The 27,008-nt window shown below is 40.5% G+C and overlaps 1 protein-coding gene and 1 long non-coding RNA gene across 2 annotated transcripts in view; one reads left to right on the forward strand and one right to left on the reverse strand.

The window, feature by feature from the left end:
* cdk14 (cyclin dependent kinase 14) overlaps positions 1-27,008 on the reverse strand; it is a 233,986-nt gene that overhangs the window by 193,704 nt on the left and 13,274 nt on the right. The window contains exon 2 of the mRNA XM_026184457.2: positions 26,275-26,306. Within this exon, the coding sequence (XP_026040242.1) occupies positions 26,275-26,306 (32 nt within the window). The remainder of the gene's footprint in view (positions 1-26,274; positions 26,307-27,008) is intronic.
* On the forward strand, positions 1,441-4,649 carry LOC145431920 (uncharacterized). The gene is made up of 2 exons (XR_013912239.1): positions 1,441-1,718; positions 3,959-4,649. It is a non-coding gene; the product is annotated as an uncharacterized LOC145431920 (long non-coding RNA).

Raw genomic sequence — 27,008 nt, forward strand, 5'->3', positions numbered from 1 at the left:
TACTGTCACACTGCTGCAGCATCCATAGCTAAAGCTTCAACTGAAGTCAGTGTATGCACAACGAATTCCTTTGAGCTAAAAGATTTGATGGTTGAAGGTTGATGAGGAGGTGAGAACAAACAAAACAAACAAATAAATGAATGACAGAGTTATAATCAAAGAGCTCAGTGGCCAGCTGTTTTGAAGGAAGCCCAAATGGGCCGTGTGATAAGTGACGGGAGCTTCAGAACATGTTGACGAACTCTTTGGATCAGACAGTCTGGAGACATAAATTGGAGGATGCTAATTATTATCCCTGTGCCCAAAAAGTACTTCAGCTGTGATTTATTTAGCCAAGTGTGATGACTGCACTTTTATAATCCAGTGTATGCAACCTAACACATACATCAAGTTAAATTTAACTTGCTGCCTAATTAGCAGTCCATTTATTCAGCGCTTTGCCGTCCTGTCAGCACATGTTGCAGGGATGATTAAATATTCAGACTGACAGTTTTCTGTTGTGTGTTCTGCACATTTCAGGAGTGCAGCGTTCTGGGAACACCAACACACATCATCCCTGTTTATGCTTGTTGCTTTGATTTAAATGAGATTTGAATGAGGAGACAGAGCATGCCGCCGCCATCATTCAAGGGTGATTAGATGCTTTAATATAGGCACCAGCTGCTACACACCATTTAATCACCAGTATCAACACGAGAGCGGAGCGCCTCCAGCTCTCGTGTGCTACTGAGCACCTCCCTGCTTTCACTACTCCTCACTGACACATACATCTAAACGTGTGTTTAAAAACTCCCTCCATTTACTGGATTACAGTCTCATAAACATCATTTTTCAGTTTTCTATTTAGACTATCAGTGTAGTGTTTGCAGCAGTCTGGAAGAACCTTCACTGGTGTGAGTTATTAATAACACAGATCCAGATCAGGTTAAAGGTTCCCAGAAAACATACAATTCAACCCTGTGGTTTGACTCGGGACTCTAACATGCATGCAGGGTTGTCTTGATGACATCATCTGACCATTTTATGCAATCAGATTTAGTCGTTTCACAAACGCACAAAGTCAAGCTTAGCAGCGATCTGTCAGTTCAGCCGCATTAGCTGATGGCTCAGCGGATTCTCTTTTATCCGATTTGCAAATCTCATATAAGGTGCAACTGAAACGGCTTTAGCCTGCCCACAGATGCTGCAAGCCGCTTTGCATACCAGCTCCACCTATATGCTGCATATCTGCATAGTTAGGTATGTCCTGGTTTTATCTTCCTGTTTGAGTCTAATGGGTACCGCAATACTCGAAAAGAAGTTCATGTTGTGTTGGCTATGACTGTTTACTGAGGTTGCAGATCAACAGCTCAGCGGGTTGTGTTTACATAGACTTCTGTACAGCCAGGTTTCTTTTTGCAATCAGTGGACTTTCCCCCTGCTGACATTTTAAAAGAATGCAGGTTTAGAGCTATTCTTGATTGGCTCCACTCCACAGTATGAGAGAAGCAGTCTGGCACAGACTGTTGTCACTGATGTCTGCTGTGTTCTGAGATCCTGCTGCAGTTCTTCCCTGTCTTTGGATTTCCATGTGTGCACACGGAAGGGTGGAAAGCTTCCACCAGGCAATCGTTATGGAGGTAACAGCAGGGAGGTCTCAGAACAGATCCGTGTGGTCAAATATTAATTACTGCAGATGGAAACAATCTCCTTTGCACCACAGTGGTCCTGGATTAAATGTGAGTGGTTGTCTTACCAGTTTTATTCAGATTTTAGCCCAGTAAACACTTTAAAATGGTTGTTTTTTACTCTCGAGCTGCTGACTGATGTTTAGGCCAGCGGCTGCAGCGGATCAGAGGGCCTGCGCTGGTGTTTGCAACAGACGATCAGTCCATCACTTTTAGCATTTTTCACCCCAACTTCAATGCAAACATATGATTTTCACATGATGGGTAGCTTTATGCCTCTAAAAAAAAAGATTGTGACATTATGTATTCACACACACACACACAAACACACACACAAGAGTTAATACACACGTAAAGCACTTTAAATAGGACATTGTTTCAAAGCCTCATAGTTCAAACAGCATAAATTATCTTTGTATATAAATACCACAGTAAGAGCGCAGCAGCAGGAGCAGAAGCAGCAGCATCTATAAAGGCACACACTGGAGGATTTTTACCGTTAGACTGCTACAAACAAAATGCTGCCAAGCTTCGAGTGCTTAAATAAAAATGGTGAATGTTAAGAGGTTTCACAAGAAAACAGTTGAAAGATCGTGACTCAGTGAAAAATCAGTTTAGACAAAGCTGCTCGCAGACAACACTTTCCTTAAATGTGCCGTGTGCTCTAAAAACAGCCATAAAAACAGTGAGCTTTATTTGCACTAAGACAGAAACACGTTTATGTCCCACCCGGCTTTAAAATATTTGATTGGTGATGGGAATGGTTGGTGATATTAAAGTCCTGTTTGTGGCACATTAGTATATGTGAGGGGGCAAACTCCTCAAGATGGGTGGTGACCATGGTGGCCATTTAGAAGTCGGCCATCTTGGATACAACTTTTCTTTTTTCAATAGGAAGAGGGCCATGTGACACATCAAACGTATTGGTAATGTCACAAGACACTGATGAGACAAACTCTTATGTGAATGATGAAGTTAACAAACAAAACCACCCACATTGGATGGATCCCTCCAAGACTGTTGGACCAACAAAAGAGATGGTTTGGTGTGGTATATGGGGCACAACGATAGTGGGTTGCTTTATCTAAGGTGGAAAGGTTTTTCTATTGTTTTTTGTTTGTTTGTTTTTTTGTTATAAATCAATCAATAAATAAATAAATCATCAAAAAAGTATATAACATAAGGGTCACTGCTCACCCTGTGATCGAAACAGGCACCCGGGCATTACTCGGTTTTATAAAAAAAAAATAAATAAATAAATGTGTGTATATATATATATATATATATATATATATATATATATATATATATATATATATATATATACATATGGCAATACAAGTTCAAAACGATAAAAATGTAAAAAGGTACAAATAAATATAATGCATGTTAAAGTATCCTGGGTGAGCCCCGAGTTTCCCCGGTGCATCTAGTGTGAGTTTACACGAGAACAAGGTGCTCAGTCATAGAGTAAAGTGCTGTCTGATTGTGTGACTAAGCCTTGTAGTCAAAGGTGCTCTGACTGTAGAAAAGTGCTCTACACTGTAAGTACCAGTCTATTTACTAAAACGAAGCCCTGCAGTCTACTTGGTACCGTTTCACATCTCCCTCAGTCAGATTAAGTATTTTCAAGCCCAGTCACTATAAGCAGAGATTGTCATCATCATCGTCATTTATTTATATAAAACTTTAAAAACACACCTGGTAGAGCAAAGTGCTGAACAATACAAATATAAATATAGTAATAAAACAGCAAAAACCAGACAAAGCAATAAAATTAACAAGAATGTCAGTTTCCCACAGAGTTAAAAGCCAGCGAATAACAATAGGTTTTTAATAAGGACTTAAAACTGGCACTGATGCAGCCTGTCTAATACGGAGAGGAAGGTTATTCCAAAGCATCGGCGCTGCAACAGAGAACGCTCGGTCTCCTCCAAGTTTCAGCCGTGACTTTGGGACCGAAAGCAACAACTGCTCAGCTGACCGAAGGGAACGAGTGGGGACGTGGGGCTTCAAGAAGTCAGACAAATAAACAGGTGCCAGACCATTTAGAGATTTAAAAACCAATAAAAGGACTTTAAAACGGATCCTGAATGAAGCCAATGTAGAGAGGCCAAAACCGGAGTGATGTGGTCGAATTTCCTTCCTTCCTTGTCAATGCAAACAAATGACCTTTAATAACAAGGCCAATATGGAGCCATTTCATTAGCACAGTGATGTATGGGTCTAAGTCACAGCCTGCACTCCAATAACTAAGACATATTGTTCCCATGTCTCTATTCTATTTCTAGCTAACAATGTGACGGCCCCTCTGAGGCCTTCTTGCTCTGTGGATGGGGTTGAACTGCTGCAACAAAGATGCACAGGTACAGACCCACACACGGTGACCACGCCATGACCCCTTTCTCTACCAACTGCTGTGAAAGCAGCATCCACGTTTAGACAAGGAAAGCACAATAATATGTCATGGAGATGAGCTGATATTTATTTGTATTTTAAAGGTCAGAAAGCATGATTTTATTTCTCCTTTCTTCTCCTGTGCTCATTTATTAAGTGTAATATTTAGCCTGACATTTCAGCCTGACATCAATTCGTTCGAGACGAGCACTGAAGGAAAGGCACAGAGAGAGGTGGATTCCTGTCCTGCCACAGAGACTCGTTTGGTTTGTCAATCTGTCCAATAGTCTGGACACTGCTTCATTTCTCTCTGATGTTCTGCACTTGTGTTGCAGATTTGTTTGATTTAAGGCTGCAAGACTACATTTTTGTTCATTACGCTTTGGACCACCACGGAAATTTCATTATTCATCTTCATCATTTGGTGAATGTAACTGACAAGGTCACAGATGGAATTATTGCATGATGACAGACAGAAATTGAGCCGATGAAAGAGCGATTACATGTAATCCATCATTCATGTGACTGTGATCTGTATTTATTTCACACTACACTCGATGCAACTTTAAAAGCATTTAAAAATCAGATCTCGGCATGATGTGTATTTTTTCAACACTGCAGTGTTGGTTTTAACACAATGTGTTGGTTTTGCAATTCAGCTAACCAGCTATTCCTCATCTAAATTCAGCTGTGTGCTGGGGGAATAAAGCTAATCCTGCAGTTGTGGCAGTGCTATACTGTCTATGCAAGTCAAGGTCAGCCACTACACAAGTATTCTGCATGATATTGTGCCACGGTGACAATAAGTCTGTCAGTTATTAAAGAGATCTATCTCAGATTTTCAAGAAGCATCATCCAAACAAACTACAACACTAATGTTGAGTAATTATTATTATTCTTATTATTATCACTGCTGGAATAAATTGATTTCCCAAATATTATTCAACATATTGCCATTCATTCTTATGACTCACCAGGTAAAGTCATGTCAGAGGTATATATATATATTAGGGGTGCAACGATATTCGTATCGATATTGAACCGTTCGATACAGTGCTTTTGGTTCGGTACGCGTATGTATCAAACAATACAACATTTTTCATTTATTTTATCAACTTTTCTTCTGACGATGCTGTCTGTGTTGAGAGCTCAGTGGATCTGCGTTCGACTACTCCGCCTAGGCTGCACTGTCGAGCGCAGATCCGCTGAGCGCACACAACGAATATGACTGCACATTTACGCCGACATCATCCTAGTGCAAAGACAAGTGGAAGCAGACAAAAACAACAAGCACGCATGCTACAAACTTTACCCGAGTCATTTAGACAGCCGTTAGCACAGGATTCTCCTTATGGGGACCTGATATGTTTAATATGCTGCTGAGAATATAGCCCAGAAGAAGCGTATAGTATAGCTTTTATTTTGAAAGAGCCATTTCTCTGTAATAAACTCTCTTTTCCAAAGATGAGTGATTTCTCGACCAGATAGATTTATTATTTTATCCCTTTGTTGTTTCAGCAACATTACATTTAAAAACTGTACGTTTGAGTTAAAATATATATTTATAATTTTAATAAATGACAAATTAAAAAAGCAAGAACCTTTTTTTGTATCGAAAAAATATCGAACCGTGACACCAAAGTATCGAACCGAACCGTGAATTTTGTGTATCGTTGCACCCCTAATATATATATATATATATATATCCAACGTGTACTAGCTAAATGCAAAAAGTTGTTGGTAATCCAAAAGTACTTCAGTGAATTAGTTTTATTCTAGTAATACTCTAATAAAGCAGATTACTTTTTAAAAAGTTACACTGTAATTTATTCATTTCAAAGATGCGATTACAGAACATTCTTCCTTCGATGGGTCCCCAAGCCTGGACTTTCTACCGTGGCAGGGTGATCTTTACTGAAACTTACCCAAACTAAATGTAAAAAGTATAAAATATTGTTCAGTGTGATGTGAACTTCGGTGTATTGAGTGAAAGTCCTGTGACCTATGGTTTTCCATCTTCCTAAGGCTTCAGTCAGAGATCTAGAGACTGGTGTGTCAAAAAGTGGAACGGCGAAATGGAGATTGTTCACCTCCACAGTTAAACGTGCGCCTTCTAAAAAGTGTTGGTTACAGTGATAAAGCACAGCACAAACTGTCTCTGTGTCTGGTTTGTGTTGCTCTTTTCATAGTATAAGTGTTTGTGACAAGCTAACGTCTCTCAGAAAAACTGCCCATCAAAATTTAGGTAACAACCTGCTTTAATGTTTAATTTTACTCAAGCGGCAGGTGGTTAAAAACAAATCCGCAGATTAAATGATCTCATTGTTTACCAATTTTCTAAAAAATCCTCTTTAGAATTATTAAAAGCTGGTTTGGACAGATTCCTGTGCTAATCTTTCAAGGTTAATTAAAACAACAACAACAAAACAGATTGTCGCAACCTTTAAACAATGACTGTTTAACATGTTGACTACACGTTTACAAAATACCAATGAATTCATTCAAAGACTTAATCCATGTCATGCCCTATCTCTTCTTCCTCATTTCCTGTCAGCTCTTATGCAGCATGGCATTGTGCCTAAGGTCAAAGTTCATCAAACCTATTCAGACTACACACTGAAATACAGTTAGTTCCCAGTAGGGCAGGCCAGTGGTGGTACAAGCCGGTTTGAGATTGAAATGCCGCACAAAAAAAAACCCTCTCCACAAATCTAACAAGCACTGTGAAGGAAATGAATTTAAAGAATTGATCTAAATGTATAACTAACATGTCTTGATGCATGCTCAATCATCCAGGGAAGTAAATCCCAAGAGGTTGATTCTGTTCATCTGGACCTCACAGCCCACTGTTCATTCAGTGGTTTCAGTCATTGTGCAAAACCTGCAGTCAGCTGCGTTTCTCCCACTGAAAACTCTACGTCCAGATGAACAGAATCAACCTCGTGGGATGTAACTGACATGATTATCTTTGTGAATGTTTTTTGGCACGAACTACACTTTGATTGGACCTGCTCTACTCTAAAAGCACGCATTCACAACTTGAGCGCTGCAGCTCAGCGTCGTACGGCCTGTTAGACTGAATGAGGTCTGAGGATTACATCAGTTTAACAGGCTTTGCATCACTTGAGCCAGTTGCCTCGCATTTGTGCCTCCAGTCACACTGAGATATTGATGCGGATGACACTTCTCCCAAAGTGGGCTAAATTTTCCTTAAGGGCACAAAATAATTTTTACCTTGTAAATGTTGTTAAGATGGAATCCAGGGCTAGAAAGGTGAAATGTGGTGCTTACTCTGCTGTATAGGACGTGCCCTCTTAAACATGACAAGCCCGAACACAGTCACGGCCAAAAGCTTACTTATTGTTTACATGTATATAGTGAAGAACTATCACAAGGCTTTCATAATTTAATTAACTGTTATTGGCAAATAAAAATGATCACGGCTGTACAGATCCACCATTACAGTCTGCCAGCCTGAGACTAGCTACCAGCTGCTGTAACCTACTATCATTTCCCTCACAATGCCAAAAATCCCATTTAGGTCATTTGTCCCCTGTCAGTAATGAAAAACATGTGCATGCTGGATAACAATAGCTTTTTGGAACTTATCATGGGACAGATTTCATTTGGGCTGGAAGATCTCCGAAACAAAGGACTCGTGCTGTTACTCTAATGAAGACAGACTTCTGGGCACAATGGCTGCACAGCATTTGCATTTCTATCCCACCTAAAGCTTAAAAGTTGGAAAACTTGCCACACATTCCTTTTGTTGGCTCTAATAAAACACTGCACCCTCTAAAGACCAGTGGGGTTTCAGACATTTAGTTTTACTCTACCTAAAATCTGCAAGGGTAATGAGCAATCTGCATGACTGCCTGCCTGACTCGCAAAACCCACAACACAACCGTCAGGCTGATTCACAGTTATGTGCTATTCCATTAGCCTTCTTATGTCTCATTTCCTAGAATCACCTTCCTCAATCATTTCTTCCAGTGCACAGTCAGGGCCCATTTCCTGCCTGGACACACCAAAAACACAGAACCTTGGGGGCATATGGGGGAGCTCCAGAGCCTTCAACATGATGGATGCAACATCACATCCAACACTATTACCGCGGCATGCTTCACAATGGAGGCCCACCAGGCTGGCTTCGCATTACCATTTGCATTTTAATACCTCAGCAATATTTAATCCATTAGGTTTCCTTCAGGGCCGATTAGTGAAGGGTTAATTAAAGACGTGATTAGACCACTCAAAATGTATAACGAGATGCTATCGCTGCCCATTTGCTAACACTTGCGGCCTCACGCTGACCACGATGGCTGAAAGGACTCGGCTCTAAATGTCCTCAATACTACATCACCCATAATTACCTCGTGAGCCCTGAGGTTGTTGCAAGTGATAGTGCAGGCAGCCGATCTAATTTACAGAGATAGTGCTAATCCTCACATGCAGGGGAATGGAAAGTTATACCAAGTAAAATTAAATTACTCTTCAATATGGCCTCTTCTCCAGAGGGGGACTGGAGCTGAGTGAGCACATGGAGGGTTGACAGTGTTTCGGCTCACTTTCAGCTCAGCCGTCATCCTCAGATTGGGAGAATTTGTGACCCTAACCCTCACAGGAGAAGACGCAAAGATTAGCAGCTGTCACAAATCAGATGGATGGAACCAAACATACAGTGGCAACAACTTCAACTGTGACAGTCAGTCAGGATTAGCCCTACAGCGGGAGTCATATAGAGGCAAACACATGCACAGCACTCAGAGTTAATGAGTTGACTGAAGCCAGAGAGCGATTCACTAAAATCGGGTTCGTGAAATAGGGCAGAGGCTCATCACGTGCATGCTAATCTTAACCCGCTGCTAGGTTGTTGACCCTGACAAGCATGTTGGGTCAGTGATGGATGTTCTAGAGCTTTGATTTGTCCCTCCTCACCTTCACTGTCACTTATTAGATCCAAAAAATTCAAATTAGGTCAAGGGGGGGTGAAAGCCTGGTTGGAGCTCAGACAGGACAAGCAATCTGCAACCACCATGACTTACTGTAATAGGAGACATGTCAATCATGTAGCTGCAACCCAAAGCACACTGCTCTCCCAGTCTCCCAGTGCGTTCAGGCAGCTCTTGTCAACTCATAAACTCAGATATTTCCCGTTAACAAAACCAAGTGGTCAGAGTATCCAAGTCTGTGCTGGCGTTAAGTTTTAGGCACAGACAAAAATATTCTCAGTCTAAAGCAGTCTCCCTGTTTTATTGACTCTTGCTATTTCTGCTTGAATACCTGTTACAACAATTAACTGTGAAAATAAGTTGTGTATCGCACAGAAGATTGTGTAGGGATGAGTACAAAGGTTTTGTAATAAATCTATAATATCAGTAACAGATGCCCTGAAAGCCCTGAAAAAACTAGTTATTTATAGTTGTTAATGAGCACTTATGCACTTTTAAGTAGTAACATATTTTTTAATGATGACAAAGCTGCCATCATATCAAATGGTGAGATCTCCTGCCATTGTAAGGTCTGATTTCTCAAACTGTGGGCTCGCTTTACCACTTTTAATGAAAAAGTTACTAAGCTGAACACAGTGAGTGAAAACACAGCTGCATAATCAACCTTTGAAAAGATTTAGAATTACAACTCTGGCGTTTCTTGAACACTTTGTGTTTTTAGGATCTCGAGGCTCATTCTTTCGGCTTTCCGGACTGTAACTTTGCTGTTTTTGGTTTGGTGAGGTTTTTAGCCATTTATACACAGATATAAATGTCAAACGTTGGCTTTGCTCTGGAAGAACTTGGTGGACTCCACAAGCTTACTTTGGCTTATTTCTATCATTGTGCAAAAGCTTATCAACAACTCAAATGGCAGAAAACGTTTTTGGGATAAACTGATACCAAAAAAAAGCACTTTTTTTGTTGTAGTTGTTACAAGTCAGCTATAAATGTATGTGCTGTTTATTGTAATTGCATTTAGACCACCTGTCACGTCAGCTAAAGCTGGTTCATTGATCTTGTTGACACAAAATAATTTCCCCCAGGGATCAATAAAGTATTCTGATTCTGATTCTGATTCTGACATCACTACAACAAATGGCAGCAGCCAATGATGCATCTAATTGCATCTATCTCTCTTTTTTTTTTTAGCAGCAGGCAGCTGTCGATTAATCTATGGCACACGAACACCAAACAGCAGGCAGACATGAGTTTAGCAACCAGCTGCTGAACACTGTGGTAAAGACCAAACCAGTTTGCAGGAGAGAGCACTGGAATGGAAATCGCTGATAATCTTACCCTAAAGCTGGATATCTAAGCGGGGAAAAGTTAGCTAACATGCTAGCCGTCAGCTTTAAAGATTGTTTCACTGTCTTGTGAAAATGTGCTGATGACTGACCATTTACAGCAGGAATGGGGAACTCCAGGCCTCAGGGGCCGGTGTCCTGCAGGTTTTAGATATCATCCTGGGTCTAGTTCATTACCAGGCCCTGGAGACCTGGAGAACCGGCTCTTGAGGCCTGGAGTTCCCCACCTCTGATTTACAGGGTGCCAACACAATCAAACCCTGGGGTATGTCCAGTTATAGAACATGGTGTCCATCGATTGAGGAAAATCAGGACCGGATCTGGATCTGTGTGGAATTTTGGTCAGCCGCTTAAACTCATTATTTAACTTAAATTTGTAGCCTCGCTCTCGGACGAATGCTTTTCCAAATCTGAACTTGGAGCTAACAACAGTACTGCTAATTTGAAAGTAGTTCAAATGAAACTAAAAACACTGTGCACGCACGCACACACACACACAGACAACAGGAGACAGGACCATTCAAGGGTATCTATCAATATCTTCGTCCAGCTCAGGGAAAAAAGGGAGAAAAAAAGAGTTGTGAGGTCATACAAGGAGCAGACATCTTGAAGTGATTTTCAAACACAGACTGATCTGGCCCTGCACACTGATACACACCAAGGTGACATTGTTGAGGCCCCCCTTTCAGATAACAAGGATTCATACCACAATGATAAATAGTTGTTGTTGTTTATTTTTCTGATACGTAACCATTATGACTGATAAAAAAGGAGTCGTGCCATTTCAAAGTTTAAATACTCGAGTATTTTGTGATATTCTTGCTTTAATTTTACTAGCATAGTAGAGAAAGAGCAGGTCCTCCGTTTTTACAACATGCATCATACACCTATATGCTCTCAGTGTTGAAGCCTCGACCTGGCTTATTTCCCACTTTTCCTCTAACGTGGTCCATAATTTACAAAATGAAGATAATTCTGTTTTAAGTAAAACAACTGGCCCGACTGACTCAGTACTGAGGCATCATCTCTCTATAACAGCTGACAGTTTTTAAATGGAAGTGGCTGATAGCATGTAATGAGGCTTGTATTAGAAGCACAGCATGAGGAAACGTGTGAATTCCAGACTGTGATTACTGACAGACAACTCTCTGAGCACTGCTCAATATGTCTGAGTGCAACCTCACACAGTTTCACTTCCTAGGAGTACAACAGAAAAAAGAAATGAATACGACATCGAGTGTTCCTGCCAAAGCTCATCTCTCTTACTTAAGTTGCTAGTTAGTGGGCTGACTTTAAGCCACCAGCTGGAAATGTCTTTGAGACATGACAGTGACAATGAGTGCCTGACAACAGCTATCTGATGCACATTGTATCTGCAATTACAGAGCGTGCGGCGGCTGCCTCTCCTTTCAAAGTGGATATTTCTGCTCCTCGACACATCAAAGGACTTTACTTCAGAAGGCTTTTCTGAGCCATCCACCGAAGCTTCAACTGGAAACATGTTGAATTTAACAAAATGCCTGTTTGTCTTTTCACTAACAATGGAATCCATTTTAATATGATTATTTTACTGATAATATCCACAACATTAACCTTTCTTACCGAGCTTGAAAGGCCTCTGAAAGCAATCTGACATGCTCATTACAACACACTAAGCACTATAAGCAAATACAGTTCAGTGATCACAGTCATGCCATATAAATAAAAGTGAATTGAACTGAACTGAAAACACGTAAAAAGTTACTCAGACAGCTGAAGTCATCAGATCTGCCAGGCTGTACACAGGTAAGGTAGTGCTAACACACAAGTGTTACATTTTTTTGCAAATCAGACATAGATTTTACCCCAAATTTGAGAACCATATATGAGCTTATTAATGTCTGCTTTGGTCCAGAGTGATATGAAGTGCCTAACAGAACTATTTAGAACTATAAAAATGAATAAGACTATATGGTACTTCTTAATTATTTATTTCAATAATCAATCATTCTTTTGGTGATCAAGTGTTATACTTCTGTGTACTCTGGATACACATTGGCCAGTCTGCTAATTAGCCGTCCATCACAGGTCTGAGATGGATAACCAACATCCAGGTTCATCTATTCTACCTTCTATCAGTTACTGTTTACTAATGCAAGTCTTTATTCGCTGACAGTCATTTTGGAAAATGCAATTGGCAACACAATACAAAGGTTTAATCTTGAAATGACCTTATTTTGTCAGAAAGTCATTCCTTAATCTTTACCTTTCTTTTCTAATCACCACGTCATTATCACCTCAGATCTCTTACCTTGATTCCATGTGACCTCTACCCCTGCAGCCTTGCTGTAGGAGGGAACTGAAAGACTTAAGCTGAGGTTCTGATAATGTGGATGTGAAGCGGGTGACATGGAAAGGTAGGTGAACTGATCCGAGCTTTGGGCCACGAGCACTGGTCGATCAGCGTCGTAATGTGCCCCGTGATGCAGGCTGAACTGCCTCCAAAACATCTCAACCCATCTGCTGCTTTCATCGGAGGTCTTTTATCTCTGCTGGTTCACAGGCTGATAGCTTTTTATTTTTCACTCTTGGTCTGACTTCAACACTTTATTGAATTCATGTCAAGGTTTACATCCACAACCATGTCGGACATTCATGCCGGTGGAAAGATAACCAGGCAGCGCTTTAATCAGCAGCCTTTTCTTTGTCATTTAAGAGACTGTTATCAATATGCCACATTGATTGGAATTTTCAAACTTCAGACAAAAATCAATTGAATCAGACTCGGCCGTTTTGCCTTCTGTGCATGCTAATGTTCTGCAGGGAAATGCTACAGGAAGGAAGCAATTCTTTTTACAAGCTACTATTCATCTGTTCCAGAGCAGTAACATTTACAAGCAATATATACAGGAAGCAACACTGATTTGATCTTATCCTCAGATTCTATCTAAAGGTAACTTTAGGATCAAAGTGGGTGCTTAGACAAAAGCGGTTAATTCAATCATCTTTTAAATATATCAACTATCTGAAAACGATACACTACATGTATACATGATTATAAACCAACCTTTGCAAGAGCTGTGACTTCAAAAGCTTCATCACTGGTGTTTGTCATGTATTTCAAACAACATCCTCCGTCTTTGCCCAGTCAGACTCTTGGTTTAGGATGAAGTGAGTGTCTAAAGAGTCCGTTTCTTGATTGAGGACAGCCACAGCTACGTATCTCTTCTCTTGTGCTGACTGAGGCTTAGTGAGTTTGATTTGATATCTTTGTCAAAAGGAAACAATTCTTGTGATCTGGTTTTAAAACGGCTGTTAAATGGCGTTTGGCTGGCTTGGTGTAAAACATTAAAAACGAACGAGGTTCCGAATGCAGATGAAACATTAGAATTCCAGACTCACAGCGTGACAAACACAAATGAGAGCAGCGAGAATCGTGACATGCTCGTGCTGGGTCTTTTTTTATTCTTCTTTTTACTAAATATTGCACAGAATTCACAGCGATTTACATTCCCTGGAACTAATGACAGGGTTCTGCTTCTAATGGATTCTCCACAGACCTCTGGTAATTAAGAAACACATTTGTTGCATTAATTTTTGATCCCGACACCAAGCGTATAAAATTATTCAGATCCAATTGGACAGAGAATAGATAATGAAGTCTGCATGTGACAAAGACAGAATTGTGACAAAGAGACAAGAGAACGGGAACAAAGATAGCTAATGAGAAAATCATTACTTTAGTGACAATGACAACTTCACCTAATCGAGAAGCTCTAACAAAACCCGACGTTTCGGTGAGGCTGAATATTACGGACCGTTTCTCTGACGGCAAATTAACTCGCAACAATAAAAATCACACAACACACAAAGAAAGTATGCAAAGAGACCATCCTGAAAAATCAAAGCCTTCCACGGGCTCTTTCTGTTGAGTGCAGCACTTTTATCGCAGATTTAGATTAAGCCAGTCGGGTCTCAGAATCCATTTCCATTAGAGGCAGGAGGGGATAAGCGGACTCAGGCTCTTCTCAGATCTTTCACCCATTTGCAACAACTCATGTGGGAGCAGAGACTTCCATCCACGGTGTGAGATTTGAAAGCAGAACAGCATTTTTTTCAGGAATAAAACTCTTTGAAATTTTCTGTTCCCGCATTCCTGAAAAGCATCCTGACAATTTGAATGATCATAATGTTTAAAAATCACTTAATAATCTATTCTATGTGACACACAACCAATGACTAATAAACGCTGCAGGAAAGTGTTTATAGAAGACCGTTGGTCCACACATTTCTGTACTTTTATTGGATAGTTTTTTTCCACAATCACGCACACTACCTACTGCTGGCTTAAAGAATGCAGTCTATGGAAACAACTGTCACTGCAGCCTACTCATTTTTTCTGTCTGCATGAAAAATACAAACAGAAAATTTGTCCTGTAACCTAAACATCAGTCACCATGATCATCACTGGGCCACGTCATGTGACTATGGTCTTTCTCCTTTTTTTGGGAGAAACATGCAAGTGCATGTCAGTAGTAGGGATGGGTACCGGTATCCGGTGCCATGATGGCACCTGTTCTGACATAAATGGTAGTAACCAGACCGAAAAGCAGCGCACGTTTCGGTGCTTTATTTCGGTGCTTTTTTCCCTGAGATGTCTTACACTTTGGATTCCAGCCAATCATTTTACCTTTCCGAGGATAGTAGGCGGGACCAGGTACGTACGTTCTTTTAGAGCAGAGCTACAGATTAAAAATGCCCAAGGAGAAGTGGTCAAAAGTCTGGCTGTACTTCACAGCAAAAGATGCAAACTCAGCAGCAACAAGTGCTTTAAGCTGATACTGTGATACTGTCAAAGGAGGCAACACCTCAAATCCGATGAAACACCTGGCGACATATAGCATATTGTTAAAAGCCGAGAAATGCGCCGTATTTGATAGCTTGCTGTGAGACCTCACACCGAGCACATCTACTGCGGGTGGGTTGTCTGTTATCGGACCCGGAGTTAGCAACATCCCCCAAGAACCCGAAGAGGAGAGTCCTGGCCCCTAGCCCTGCCAGTGTAGCAGAAATGATGAGGATGATGCAGCAGCAGACGTTCTTCTCTGCGTGAGTAGCTTCATGTTGTTCGTGTGTAATTTACGTTGAGTAGGCTAACCACGTTATTACATTAATGCATGTAAGGTGAACTAGCAAACATCATCATAGCTACATGCGGCTGTCTTCTTGTTTGATGGCAGATACTCCCTTCACCCTGGCCAAAAAGGCTAAAATGACCAAAGAAAAAGTGGAAAACAGCTAAACATGAGAGGTTTTTGGACCAATTTTGTGTTCTCCATTCTTTAAACACCGGCACCGTTTCAAAAGTACCGGTTTGGTACTGGTATCAGATAAAACCTAAACGATACCCATCCCTAGTCAGTAGTGTCTGTGCTGTTTGAATTCCCACAATCCTCGTCTATGTTAGACAGCATGCAAAACAACAAATCCAGCATGAGCCTACAGGGACAGCATAGCAAAACTAAACCATGTCACTGCAGTGAGTTCAATAAGTGTTCACTGCTGAAAGCATAAAGGAGACTCACACACCAAGTCACTGGAACAAAGTTGTTTGCCTGTCCACTTAAAAAGCAGCACACTTTACATGTACAGTGATGCACTCTGTTTATATAGCATTCCACTAATCTTACTGACCATTTCACTGATATGAAAAACTGACATGCCTGTCTTTGAACTGTGGGAGGAACCCAGAGTACTGTACCCACCCACCACTGCTTATCTTCAGGGTGAAACAGCTATGTTTTCTCTCATGTACTGCATATACTCTTAAAATTGTGTTAAAACTGTCTAACAGTTAAATCAGTTTATGTGCAAGTAATCAATGTGAGCCAAAAACTCTGGATTCATTTCCCTACTCTTGGCTCTGTATGATGTCGGTGACGGGGGATATCCCCATGGCCCATATGGTCATCGCCTGCACACAGCTTCATCACAAGCGTCCCAACCAGTCACCTGCTGTTCAAACCTTCTGCTTGTCTGTCTGAGACACTGCACTAAATAAGGACCATTTTAAACTGTGAATCATGCAAAGCTATTCTAACAGCATCCAAAAGCCTCAAAACTGTCTTCCTAAAGGATGAACCACTCAGCTACAGTGTAAGACAGCCTTACTGGGTCCTGTGCCTGGGGAAAAAAGTGCTATTTTTGATTCATGAATCATCCACAGGGCAGAAAAATAAACATTATGATTTATATTTTTGGGCATCTGACCCAGACCTAACGAGGGTGCAAAAGTAGATACTAGTACTACCACATACTACATACTGTCATTTAGATCGGAGCACCTCAAATGTAATGTCACCCAAAACTGTTGTCAAACCTATAAAAAAAAGCAGCAGGAAGCTTTCTTCCCCTGCGCACTAAATCTATTAATTTCCCTGGTTTAAACGTGCAGTTTCATTATTTACTGTGATCAATCATAGTGGGTCATCAGACAGCAAACCAGCTCCCAGCGCCTGCTTATTTGTTTCTCTCTGCAAAGATAGAAGTGCTTGCACACACAGAAGCGCAGAATCCAAACTCCCAGACATCTGTAGCTGTAGGTCATCAGTCAGTTTCTTGCAAACACGATGCTGCAGGACAGGAAGGAGTTTTTTCCCCATCTCAGATTCTTTACATTCTTCTTTAGCAGCAAGGCCCATTTATAGCAAATGGCCCAAGCTTAATTCCCATGGCACTTCTAGAAATGGTTCGCTTCACCACAAAAGTCCCTTCGCAAACAAGAACACAGGCCACATGTTCTTATCCAAATAATCTCAGGAAACTTGACAAATAGCCCTGTTACCAGATATATGTGATATCTAAGACATCCAAGCTCTCATGTCTCTTTGCCAACAAAAATAAGACTTCCACGATGGGATGGAAATCTCTTGCATTGCAGCATTCCTTGATGCCCAGTGGGCAGTCATGTTGGCCATGAACATGAAGAGATTGGTGTTGTGACACACATGTCAGGTTTAAAGCGCACAAAGCTGAAAATCCTCTGTTTATTTTCAGTTTCCAGTCCTGCTGAAACCACACAATATAAGAACTGTAAGATCAAAGTACATATAAGCAGTTTGCCTTGAAAGTTAGTGACAGTGTGCTTGCTTAGCATGTGGATGCAAACTAATTCTACCAAAATGTGTTTGCTGATGACCTGATAGACGTTGGGTTGTTAAGATGTGTGTTTATTTTGTCCAAGCAGAACATCGACTCTTCTGAACGTTCATATTTACCTTCTTTGACTCAATACCTCAGTACTGAGTAGAGATGGCACGATACCACTTTTTTATGTCCGATACCGATACCGATATCATAAATTTGGATATCTGCCGATACCGATATGAATCCGATATAGTGTTTTTTAATCAATATTTCATAGTTCAGCAAAACTGATCAATCTAATAAACTTAAACCTGCACCATCCTCCCTATTCTGGTATTTTAAAGAGCACTTAGCAGAAATATTAAGCAACCAAACTAATAGGGTTCTAAAACTCCCAGCAAAAAAACCCCAAAAACTTTAATTTGATGCAGTGTGAAAGAAATGCACAGAAATCAATTATTTTTCAAGAATAATTAAATAGATTCAACATCTTTCTTTAACAGAATTGCAGACTGCACAGATGGTATCTTCCCAAAGGAAAAAGTACTACAGCTTACTAGGGTATTTTAGACTTAACAGTTACTATATACAGTAATTGACTTCTATTCATTTTACATCAAATTAAAACTTTGGGTGTCAGATAACTATTTATTAAAAGCTAGACATTTTAAATGAGAATAAGAAAGAAAAGTATGTCTTTGTTCTCCCTTTTCCCTGTTAATGCCCTATCGGCCCCCATGGCTAAACTTTGCTAGATCCGCCCCTGCACAGTTACCAGCCGTCAGCTGTAGAAAAAGATCCTGGTGTAGAAAGTATTAAATACATTCTAAGAACAGATTATCAAGCTTAAACGTGCTGCTGTTGTTCAGCCGCTGGTTTCTTTCTGGTGCAAAGTGGGCCAAAAGCAAACTAGAGACACGGACTCACGACAGAAAAGCCGATCAGCTGATCATTGATCAGTTTCATGATTGAAGTAGCAACAGGAGAGGGAGGGGGAGGCAGTCGCTCCATATATCGGTTGTTAAGCTTAACGCGGGAATGCTTTACAAACATTCAGAGATGGACTTACACACTTGCTTTACTTCTCTCTGGGATAACCTCCTCGGAGATGAAATGCCGGTGTTCTGACAAACCATCCTACTTTGGCAAAACGTCCTACCGTAAGTAGTTTATGCACATTTCTGCTGTCACAGAGTAATTCCAGCACCAATTTAAGTAGGTATGACGGTTTGCCACTTAACTTTGCCCATCAGAGTATGCTTTTAGCTCATATGCATACAGCCAGGATGGTTTGCCACTTCATTTTACCCTTAAAGTATGCTTGTAGGTAACATTCACAAAGGTAGCATGGTTTGGCACTTAATTTTACCCGTCAGAGTATGTGTGTAGCTGTTATTAACAAAGGTAGGATGATTTGCCACAAAATTTTCGGAGTTTAAGTAGAGCTGGGCGATAGAACGATAACGATATCTATCGCGATATAACTTTTACTCGATAGAGAAATTAAGCTATCGCGATAGACCTCGCCGCTCTTGTCCTCTTAAAAAAAAAAAAAAAAAAAAAAAGGTCAGCCGATCCAAATTCAGTAGCGCAGAGCCGAACCAATCACAGCCGCAGTGTCACGTCGCGTGACTTGCTACGTACAGCACAAGTGCCAAGCCGCACGTGTGTTTGTTTGGGAAGCAGCCAGCGGGTAATGGAGGAAATGAGTGTGCCGACTAGAAAAATCAACCGAGCGTGACCGAAGAGAAAACAGATGATGGTTCCAACGCCGGAGAGATTGTCGAACGGAAGAGCCATAGACGTTCCGTAGTGTGAAGGTATTTCTGCTATTTCAAGTCTGACAAAAAACAGAGTAGCGCACTGTAAATTGTGCCGACAGCAAGTCTGGAAATACAATAAACTGGTGCATGCGTCACACTGTGCGCCACGTTATTGTTTCGGTGAAATGAATTTCTACAATACTGTTACTGTTAATTCTACTCTCTGCAGTGTTTAAATGCTTACATATACACACAGTTACTGTCCGTCCACACATACGACTCGGTTCTGCTTCTATGCCCCAGCTTTGTTTACTTTTTCCCACCAAGGCTTCTAGACTTCTGATTGGCCAACATTTCTGCACGGTTAGGAATCTAGCGCCACCTGCTGCTTTGGCATGTTCATAGCAGCGTTTTCCTTCATTTCTGCCTTTATGTGTGGACGGGATTATTTTTTAAAACGAAAACGGAAAATCTCAGTTTTCAAAAATACCCGTGTACGTGTGGACGTAGCCTCAGTCTCTGACTGGAAGCGCTGATTCGTCATTCGGCTTTTGTCAGACTAAAGTAACTGTTAAAACTGTTTGAAAAGCTCAGCTATACAACAAGGAGAGATTGAGAATTTCCTTTTAGTTCTCAGTTTATTTGATATTGACAAAAGTTAGTCAGTTTTGTCTGTTCTTCTGTAAAACAAACTAAGATTTATTTTTAGAATTAATATTTTGTTTCTAAGTGGAATTGACAATTTAGTCTGTTTCGTTTGTTCTATTTTGAAACTTAAACGCTTTAGCGGCTGCCTTTTGTGTAGTTTGCAATATTTGCCTTTATTTATCTGAAAAAGTCTCATGTTCCTTAAGTACATCTACCCTGTTGAACTTATTATGGGAAATAAATATTTAAAAACAAGCTGCTGATTATTTCACATTTTACTTGTGAGCAACGGCACATTTAAATCTTACAAATATAGTTATTTGGCTTATATCGTGATAGATATCGTTATCGCCTGAAATGAAAAAAACGTATCGTGATATGAAAAAATCTCATATCGCCCAGCTCTAAGTTTAAGTATGCTTGTAGGTGACATTCACAAAGGTAGGTTGGTTTGGCAGTTAATTTTACCAGTCAGAATATTTCTCTAGCTAATATTCACAAAGGTAGGATAATTTGCCACTGAATTTCATGCGCAGAAACAACAGGTGGGATGGATTGCCAGGTAGGATGGATTCCCAGAACACCTGATTGGTAGCGAGGCTACAAATACACACAGCCGCTCTATCACGTGAGCACACTGCTCCGACGTGCTACGGTTATGAGCCGAGTTACGCCGTGTTACAAGTTTTGTGAGGTGCTTTTTTGATATTTAATGGATCGATTACATTTTTTATTTCTCCCCGATATCCGATCCAGTAATTTACGTCAGTATCGGACCAATACGTAATATTGGATCGGTCCATCTCTAGTATTGAGTCAAAGAAGGTACGTAGGAGGTACTTTATCATTCTATAAACAGCAAATTACAATGAAATCCACAAATGTGTAGATCAAAAAACACTATTTTGTTGTACGTGTACAGTGACAGTAAAGGGCTATCCAATTCTATTCTATTCTATTAATGATAAAGCAAGTGGAGGCCAATTTGTATTAATTGACATTGCAAACACAGTCCTCAGCACTCAACGAGTGTCAAGTATCAAACACTGAATCTCAATATCCAGCCCTGATTATAAATGGAATAATCAATTAAGTGATTAGAGACTTCATGTAAAATTACACAGCAGCTTGTATTTGGATGATGAATTAATCATTTGACTGAAATATTGTTGGTTGTAGATTCTCCACTAATTTGCAGATGCCTCCAATGGAAAACTCTCCCAACTGCAAATGTGATGTTTTGTTTTTTTAAATAATTTATTCCCAAAACAAAAATAAAACCTTATGCATGCTTCATCAGTAGAATTTATTCTCTGCCTACATTGTTTCAAAATGAAGCTAAACTGCTAAAGAAAGAAATAATAAAAATGCTCATTGAACTGTTGCTAAAGGAGTTTTCTAGCGTGTTGTGTTGCGCCTGCATCATGTGCCGCTCTTGGACTTGCGTACCAGCCTCCCCCCCGTGGCCCTGCGTCCAGGTTCCCATGGACATTACACTGTGACGTGTTACAAAAACAACAGCAGCACTATTTTGGGTACTTAAGACTTTTTAGAACACGAACCCTCCGTGATTAAAAGAATTTTTAATCTAAACAGTCAAAGCTGACCGTGTGTTTTATCGTTTAGGTTTACAGGGCAAAGACAGTAGCTGCAGCACATCCAACACCCTCAAATCAAATCAAATCACTTTTATTGTCACATCACATGTGCAGGTACATTGGTACAGCACATGTGAGTGAAATTCTTGTGTGCGAGCTTCACAAGCAACAGAGTTGTGCAAAATACAATAACATAAACAGGCAAAATATACGAATGGCTAAATCTGAAACTAATAAATATATGTACAATATATAATAGTGTATGCATTTCTGGATGTGTATACTAAATATTTTTCTGTGTGTGTGTGTGTGTGTGTACACATATTTTACAAATTAAATAGAGTAAACAATGAATAGAATATATAAAATAAATAAAATAAAATATACAGAGTGAGACATGTGCAAAACAGTGGCGTTACTGTACAGTACCCTGAACACATCTGTGCGTTATCTCACTAATGAATAATTCCCTGGGCTGTCCAGAACACTCAGATACTTTTTTGGAGCTTTGAAGCTTTTGTTGGAACGCGGGTATCAAAGGTGACAAACCTCTGTGCACACGAGTTAAAAATAGGGGCTGTGCTTTGACTCCAGCGTCTGTTTTCCCCTCAGAGTGAACGGTTCTGTCACACATTTGTCAAAATTGAAAACGAAACCACTCAACGGTACATCAGGAGGTGCGATTAAAAGTATTCCTGCTTACATTTTTTCACAGCAGGTTTCAGGCTGACTTTTTTCCCAACTTGAAGAAATACTAGCTGTTACACTACTTTTTTCACACACAGTGCTGTGAAAAAGCAACGTTCACCCTTCCTGTCTTATTAGTTATTAGTGTTACTGTTAAATATTTCAGCTCAAACTAATTTTTGGATTACATATAGACAGTCCACAGCAGGCCCGATGACGGTTTCATGCCTTCCAGCATCTTTATTTAACACTTTTCTCACGGTTGCTGTTACACACAACTCGGCTGCAGCTTCCCAGCTGCCAGGCTCACATATCACCACCAACAACAGTAACCAGGACCCAGTGCAGACAAAAAGATTTCAAAAAGCAGCACATGGTGCCACAATCTAAAGAAACAGCTGAGAAACAAAGTTAGGAAAGTCATTTCTGAACTTTGGGGGCACCAGTGAGTCGCAGTGAGAGCCAATATCAACAAATAGTTAAAACTTAAAATGATGGTGAACCTTCTCACGAGTGCTCGGTCGACCAAGAACGCATCCACGACTTATCCAGGAGGTCACAAAAGAACCCAGAACAACAGCTAAGTTGTCTTTGACCTCAGTTAAGGTCAAAGTTAGATAAGACCCTGACTGGGCACAAAAGGCATCATGGGAGAAAATCACTGCTGACCAAAAAGGCTCGTCTCACATTTCCTAAAAACCATTTTGATGATTCCCCAGACTTTTGGAGAACATTCTGTCCACTGATGAGATATAAGCGGCTCTTTCTGTAAATTTGCATCTTGTTCCATCTTAAAACTGACACAGCATTTAACCCACAGACTATGGGTTATTCATGCATGTAAATGAAAGTCTTCTAACACACAGGAGTGCTCTGCAGCGTGACAGTTGCTCTGTAACTGATATTTACTGCAGATTGGTTCCCCTCCCAGAAGCTAAAATGATATCATCTTAGAAACAATGTTGCAATGGGATCACACCACCAGCAACACTAATCTTTGAACTTTGCCTGCATTCGTCTTGTAAGCTTGTGACTGCAAAATGTGCCCACAGACAGCCAAACACACCAATACCTGCCAAAGTCCTGAACCTGCCCCCGGTGTCACTATGGGGGTCTCCAGCACCACCATTTTTCTTTTGTAAGACACACAGAGAGACTAATAAGGTGAAGATAATACCTGTTATGCTGTGGATGGTGTTGTTTTCAACTCACACTGTAGATGATTTGTTTTGTCCCAGCAACACTGGCCTTGAGCTATTTTGCAGGCCTGTATAACATATTGATTTCTCCCACTTTCTCCTTCAGTTTGCTGTTGTAAGCAGCTGGTTGATGAGGGAGTCAGGAGGTCTCAGAATTCTGGGATGTTGTTTCTATGACGAGGAAATCCTGCTCGGGTGCTCTTTTGACTTAAAGTGGCAGTGACTGTTGAGCACCAGTGCACCTGCTGCAGATGGCTACCTAAAGCTGTGTCCTTCACCAGGCACATGGTTTCTAAGCTTTGGAGCATTTCCAATGTATTGTCTGCAGTGACGTTGCTCAATGAATAAGTGATAAGACAGCAAGCAGGATTCTTTGTGTTAGCATTGCTGAGGTTGGCTGTTAGTTCCCTTTATTGATCCCATGTGACAGGACGGCTGCTGAGCTGCTCTGTAGGGCAAAAACATCTGGGCTAGTCTGAATTTTAGTTTTTAGAACATTTTCCAGTTTGACACGCTGGCCTGACCAGTGCCAGTTTTCACAATATTTGCCCTTCTTCCTGAATTTAGTTTTTGCATGATACACAACAACCAACTGATTGGCAAATATTTGCAGAAAATAAAACGTCTGAGCACCAAATGCACATTATGGGTGCACACACACACACACACACACACACACACACACACACACACACACACACACACACACACACACACAGCCTCCTCCCTCTGCCACAAATTTAGATCTGTGGGAAAAACAGACTTCATAACTCAGCTCAAAAAGACAAAGGAAAACAAGAGCGAATGTTTCTTGGTTTCCCATGAAACACACGCTGCATACATTTTTAGCATGCAAACGAAGATCCTATAGCAAATTAATTAATATTTGCTGGCAAAATATACCAGATCATTTATAATATCCACAGTACTCTGCTGCACATGCACTGCCTTGATTTAATCGTCACAGTCAGCAGAGACCCATAAGTGCAGCGTTATTTAATGACTAAACTGCTGCTCCTCCTGGCACCTTTAAATATCAAGCGTCTCTTCATGCATTTACAGTTTTTTACAGACGCTAGGACACATTTCTCAATACTTAGGTCACGTTTGCAAAACTCCTCACACAGTGAGCACAACAGAAGTCTATGTGGGCTAAACTGAGGACCAGTTATCATTGTTTTGGCACAAAATGCATTCAATGACTACATCTCTCAAATTTCATGAATTATCTTCTCACTCAGACACAACAACTGCCAAAAATCTTTGTATGTACAGGACATTTTGCATGAGCTTACATACTGTTTTCAAAACTGTTAAACTTATGGCCAAAACAATAACACAATGCAAAACTTGAAAAGACAGCAAAATCCAACAGCAATATTTTATTGAAACATATTTTAAATCTAAAAATGCAGTTTAACCAGCCACAGCTGATTCTCATTGTAGATGAACATCTGCACAGGTGTTACTCCTTCAATTTTTCAACTCCTTCAATTCTGGCAGCCAGAAGATTCTTTCCTAGGTGTGTTGCCCTAGATGACATAAGATGTGATGTGGATGAGAACCTGTGGCCAAATGGAGAAGACCGAGTAGATTAGCATTACTATTGTATGTGTATCAGTGGATGGTGTGTATACAAATTCTTGTATTTTGGGATTACTTAGTGCAAAAAAATAAAAATACATAAACAAATATTAACGAATTCTGCATGATGTCTGATTCATTCCAGTAACATATATTGAAATTATAAACAGAGATGTGTCCTTGTTTTACACAAGAAAACACTGTGTAACATGTTGTTAGTGTTTTTTAGGTCATTGTTTTGTGGGTGACAAAGTGTGTTTGTCGGCTGTCAACCTTTGCTAGTGTTCTGGAAGAATGAGTTTATTTGAGACCTGAATGAAGTGTTTTGGTAGTTGTAGTGCATTTTGAATGTGAAATGAACTGCTTTGCCAAGCTGACGGTCAGTTAGGAGGATTGTGTGAAGAGTTTTGCAAAAGTGACCTAAGTATTGAGACATGTGTCCTAGTGGCTGTAAAAAACTGTAATATGAAATCAACGCTAAGACTGGGGCAGGAGGGTGGAGACGTCTATACAGTATCAGTATCAGTACATGTTGTGTGCAACTGCAGTAACATCAAGTGCTTCATTTATGTAGCTGTGTTTTTGCTGAAAAAAGAAATAAAAATGCAGTTTGACCACCTATTTTTCACGAGCTGGGCCCACGTCCTCATTTTAGGTTTGACAGCGTTTTAGTAGGTAAAAGTGATGCTTTGACATGAATTGACCTGCGGTTTGGGGAAGGCCTTGAAGGGGACTGGTGACGGCTCCCGGGACTGGCAGATGTACCATGTACCAAATAGGAGTGAAGAACTTAAAGAATTGAGAAGAAGGAGGGAGGGAGGGTGGGGCACGTAAACGAGAATGAACAGTTTGCAGAACTGAGGGAACCTATATAGATGACAGCTGGAAGGAGCGTGTTTGGAGGCGTGGTCCCGATATATAATCTCCAATAAAATTACAAGAAAAATGATATTTGATCTATTTTTACTTAAGTGTTGGGCTCAAGATGCTTGTAGGGCACTCTCTGGAGGCCGGTGTATGCTCTTATAGACAGAATCTGGTCGCTGCCTCATTTGGCAGGCCAGAGAAGCTCTGTGATGGCAACTGACCCTGAGGGACAACTCAGAGATGAATATATTACACACCATATGCACACAGTTACAACGGGACCCACATCCAAAAAATCAGCTGCAGTGCAGTCCTTGCTGGCAACATCTGGCCAACGAGACCTTGAAGAGTCATTTTAATGAAAAAGCCCCGGCCAGTGCCGTGAAAGCATAACAGTGAAAGTGGGCCAAGCTCCCTAAAATTGACTTGTTTTCAACTTACCTCATCAAAGCTGCTGTCCTCTTTCTTGAAAGCTGCAAAAAGAAGAAAGCGACACAAGATCAGAAGAAGGGTCTATTGGCACATTTTGAAGAATGAGCAAAATAAAAAGTATAACAGCAGAGATGCAGAAAAGAGTCCTGAGCAGCGACTGTGGCGTAAACTTGGCCTGGTAACGTCTCCAGTTTGTCATCAGAATGTCCAAAGTTTTATTTCCTGTTGTTTAGGTTAATCAGGCATGGGTTAGATTGTTGTTCAACTAAGCCCAACCAATACAGGATTTTAAGATCAATACAAATATTTGGTGTTTTAAAAATCTGATATATCTTTTTTCTTTGAGACACATGAAACATGAACAAACGTCACCACATCTGTTACACTTAGTTATGTATTTACTTGTTGGCACTGTGCCTGACTCCATTAGGATCAGGTGTTTGTTGTGTTCCTGGTGCAGGGTTGGAGGGCGTTTCTTCTGCTACTTCCTCACATTTTAAACTGAAATCTTCGTTTTTACATTTTTTTTAAGTGCTCATAACTGAGATCGATCCCCCAATAAATTGGTCGGGTACTGCAAAGCTACGACATACAGCATTGCTCTAAGAAGAAAGATATAAAAATTCCAGCTGCACACAATAAAATTGTTTTTCTAGTTACAGTTAAGTGGGACGTTTCAACACGGTACCTGCAGTATTAGTCACCACTGTTTGAAGAAACACTACAGAGTGGCACAGAAACTA

The sequence above is a fragment of the Astatotilapia calliptera genome, chromosome 11, assembly GCF_964374335.1.
Source record: "Astatotilapia calliptera chromosome 11, fAstCal68.1, whole genome shotgun sequence".
Lineage (NCBI taxonomy): Eukaryota > Metazoa > Chordata > Actinopteri > Cichliformes > Cichlidae > Astatotilapia > Astatotilapia calliptera.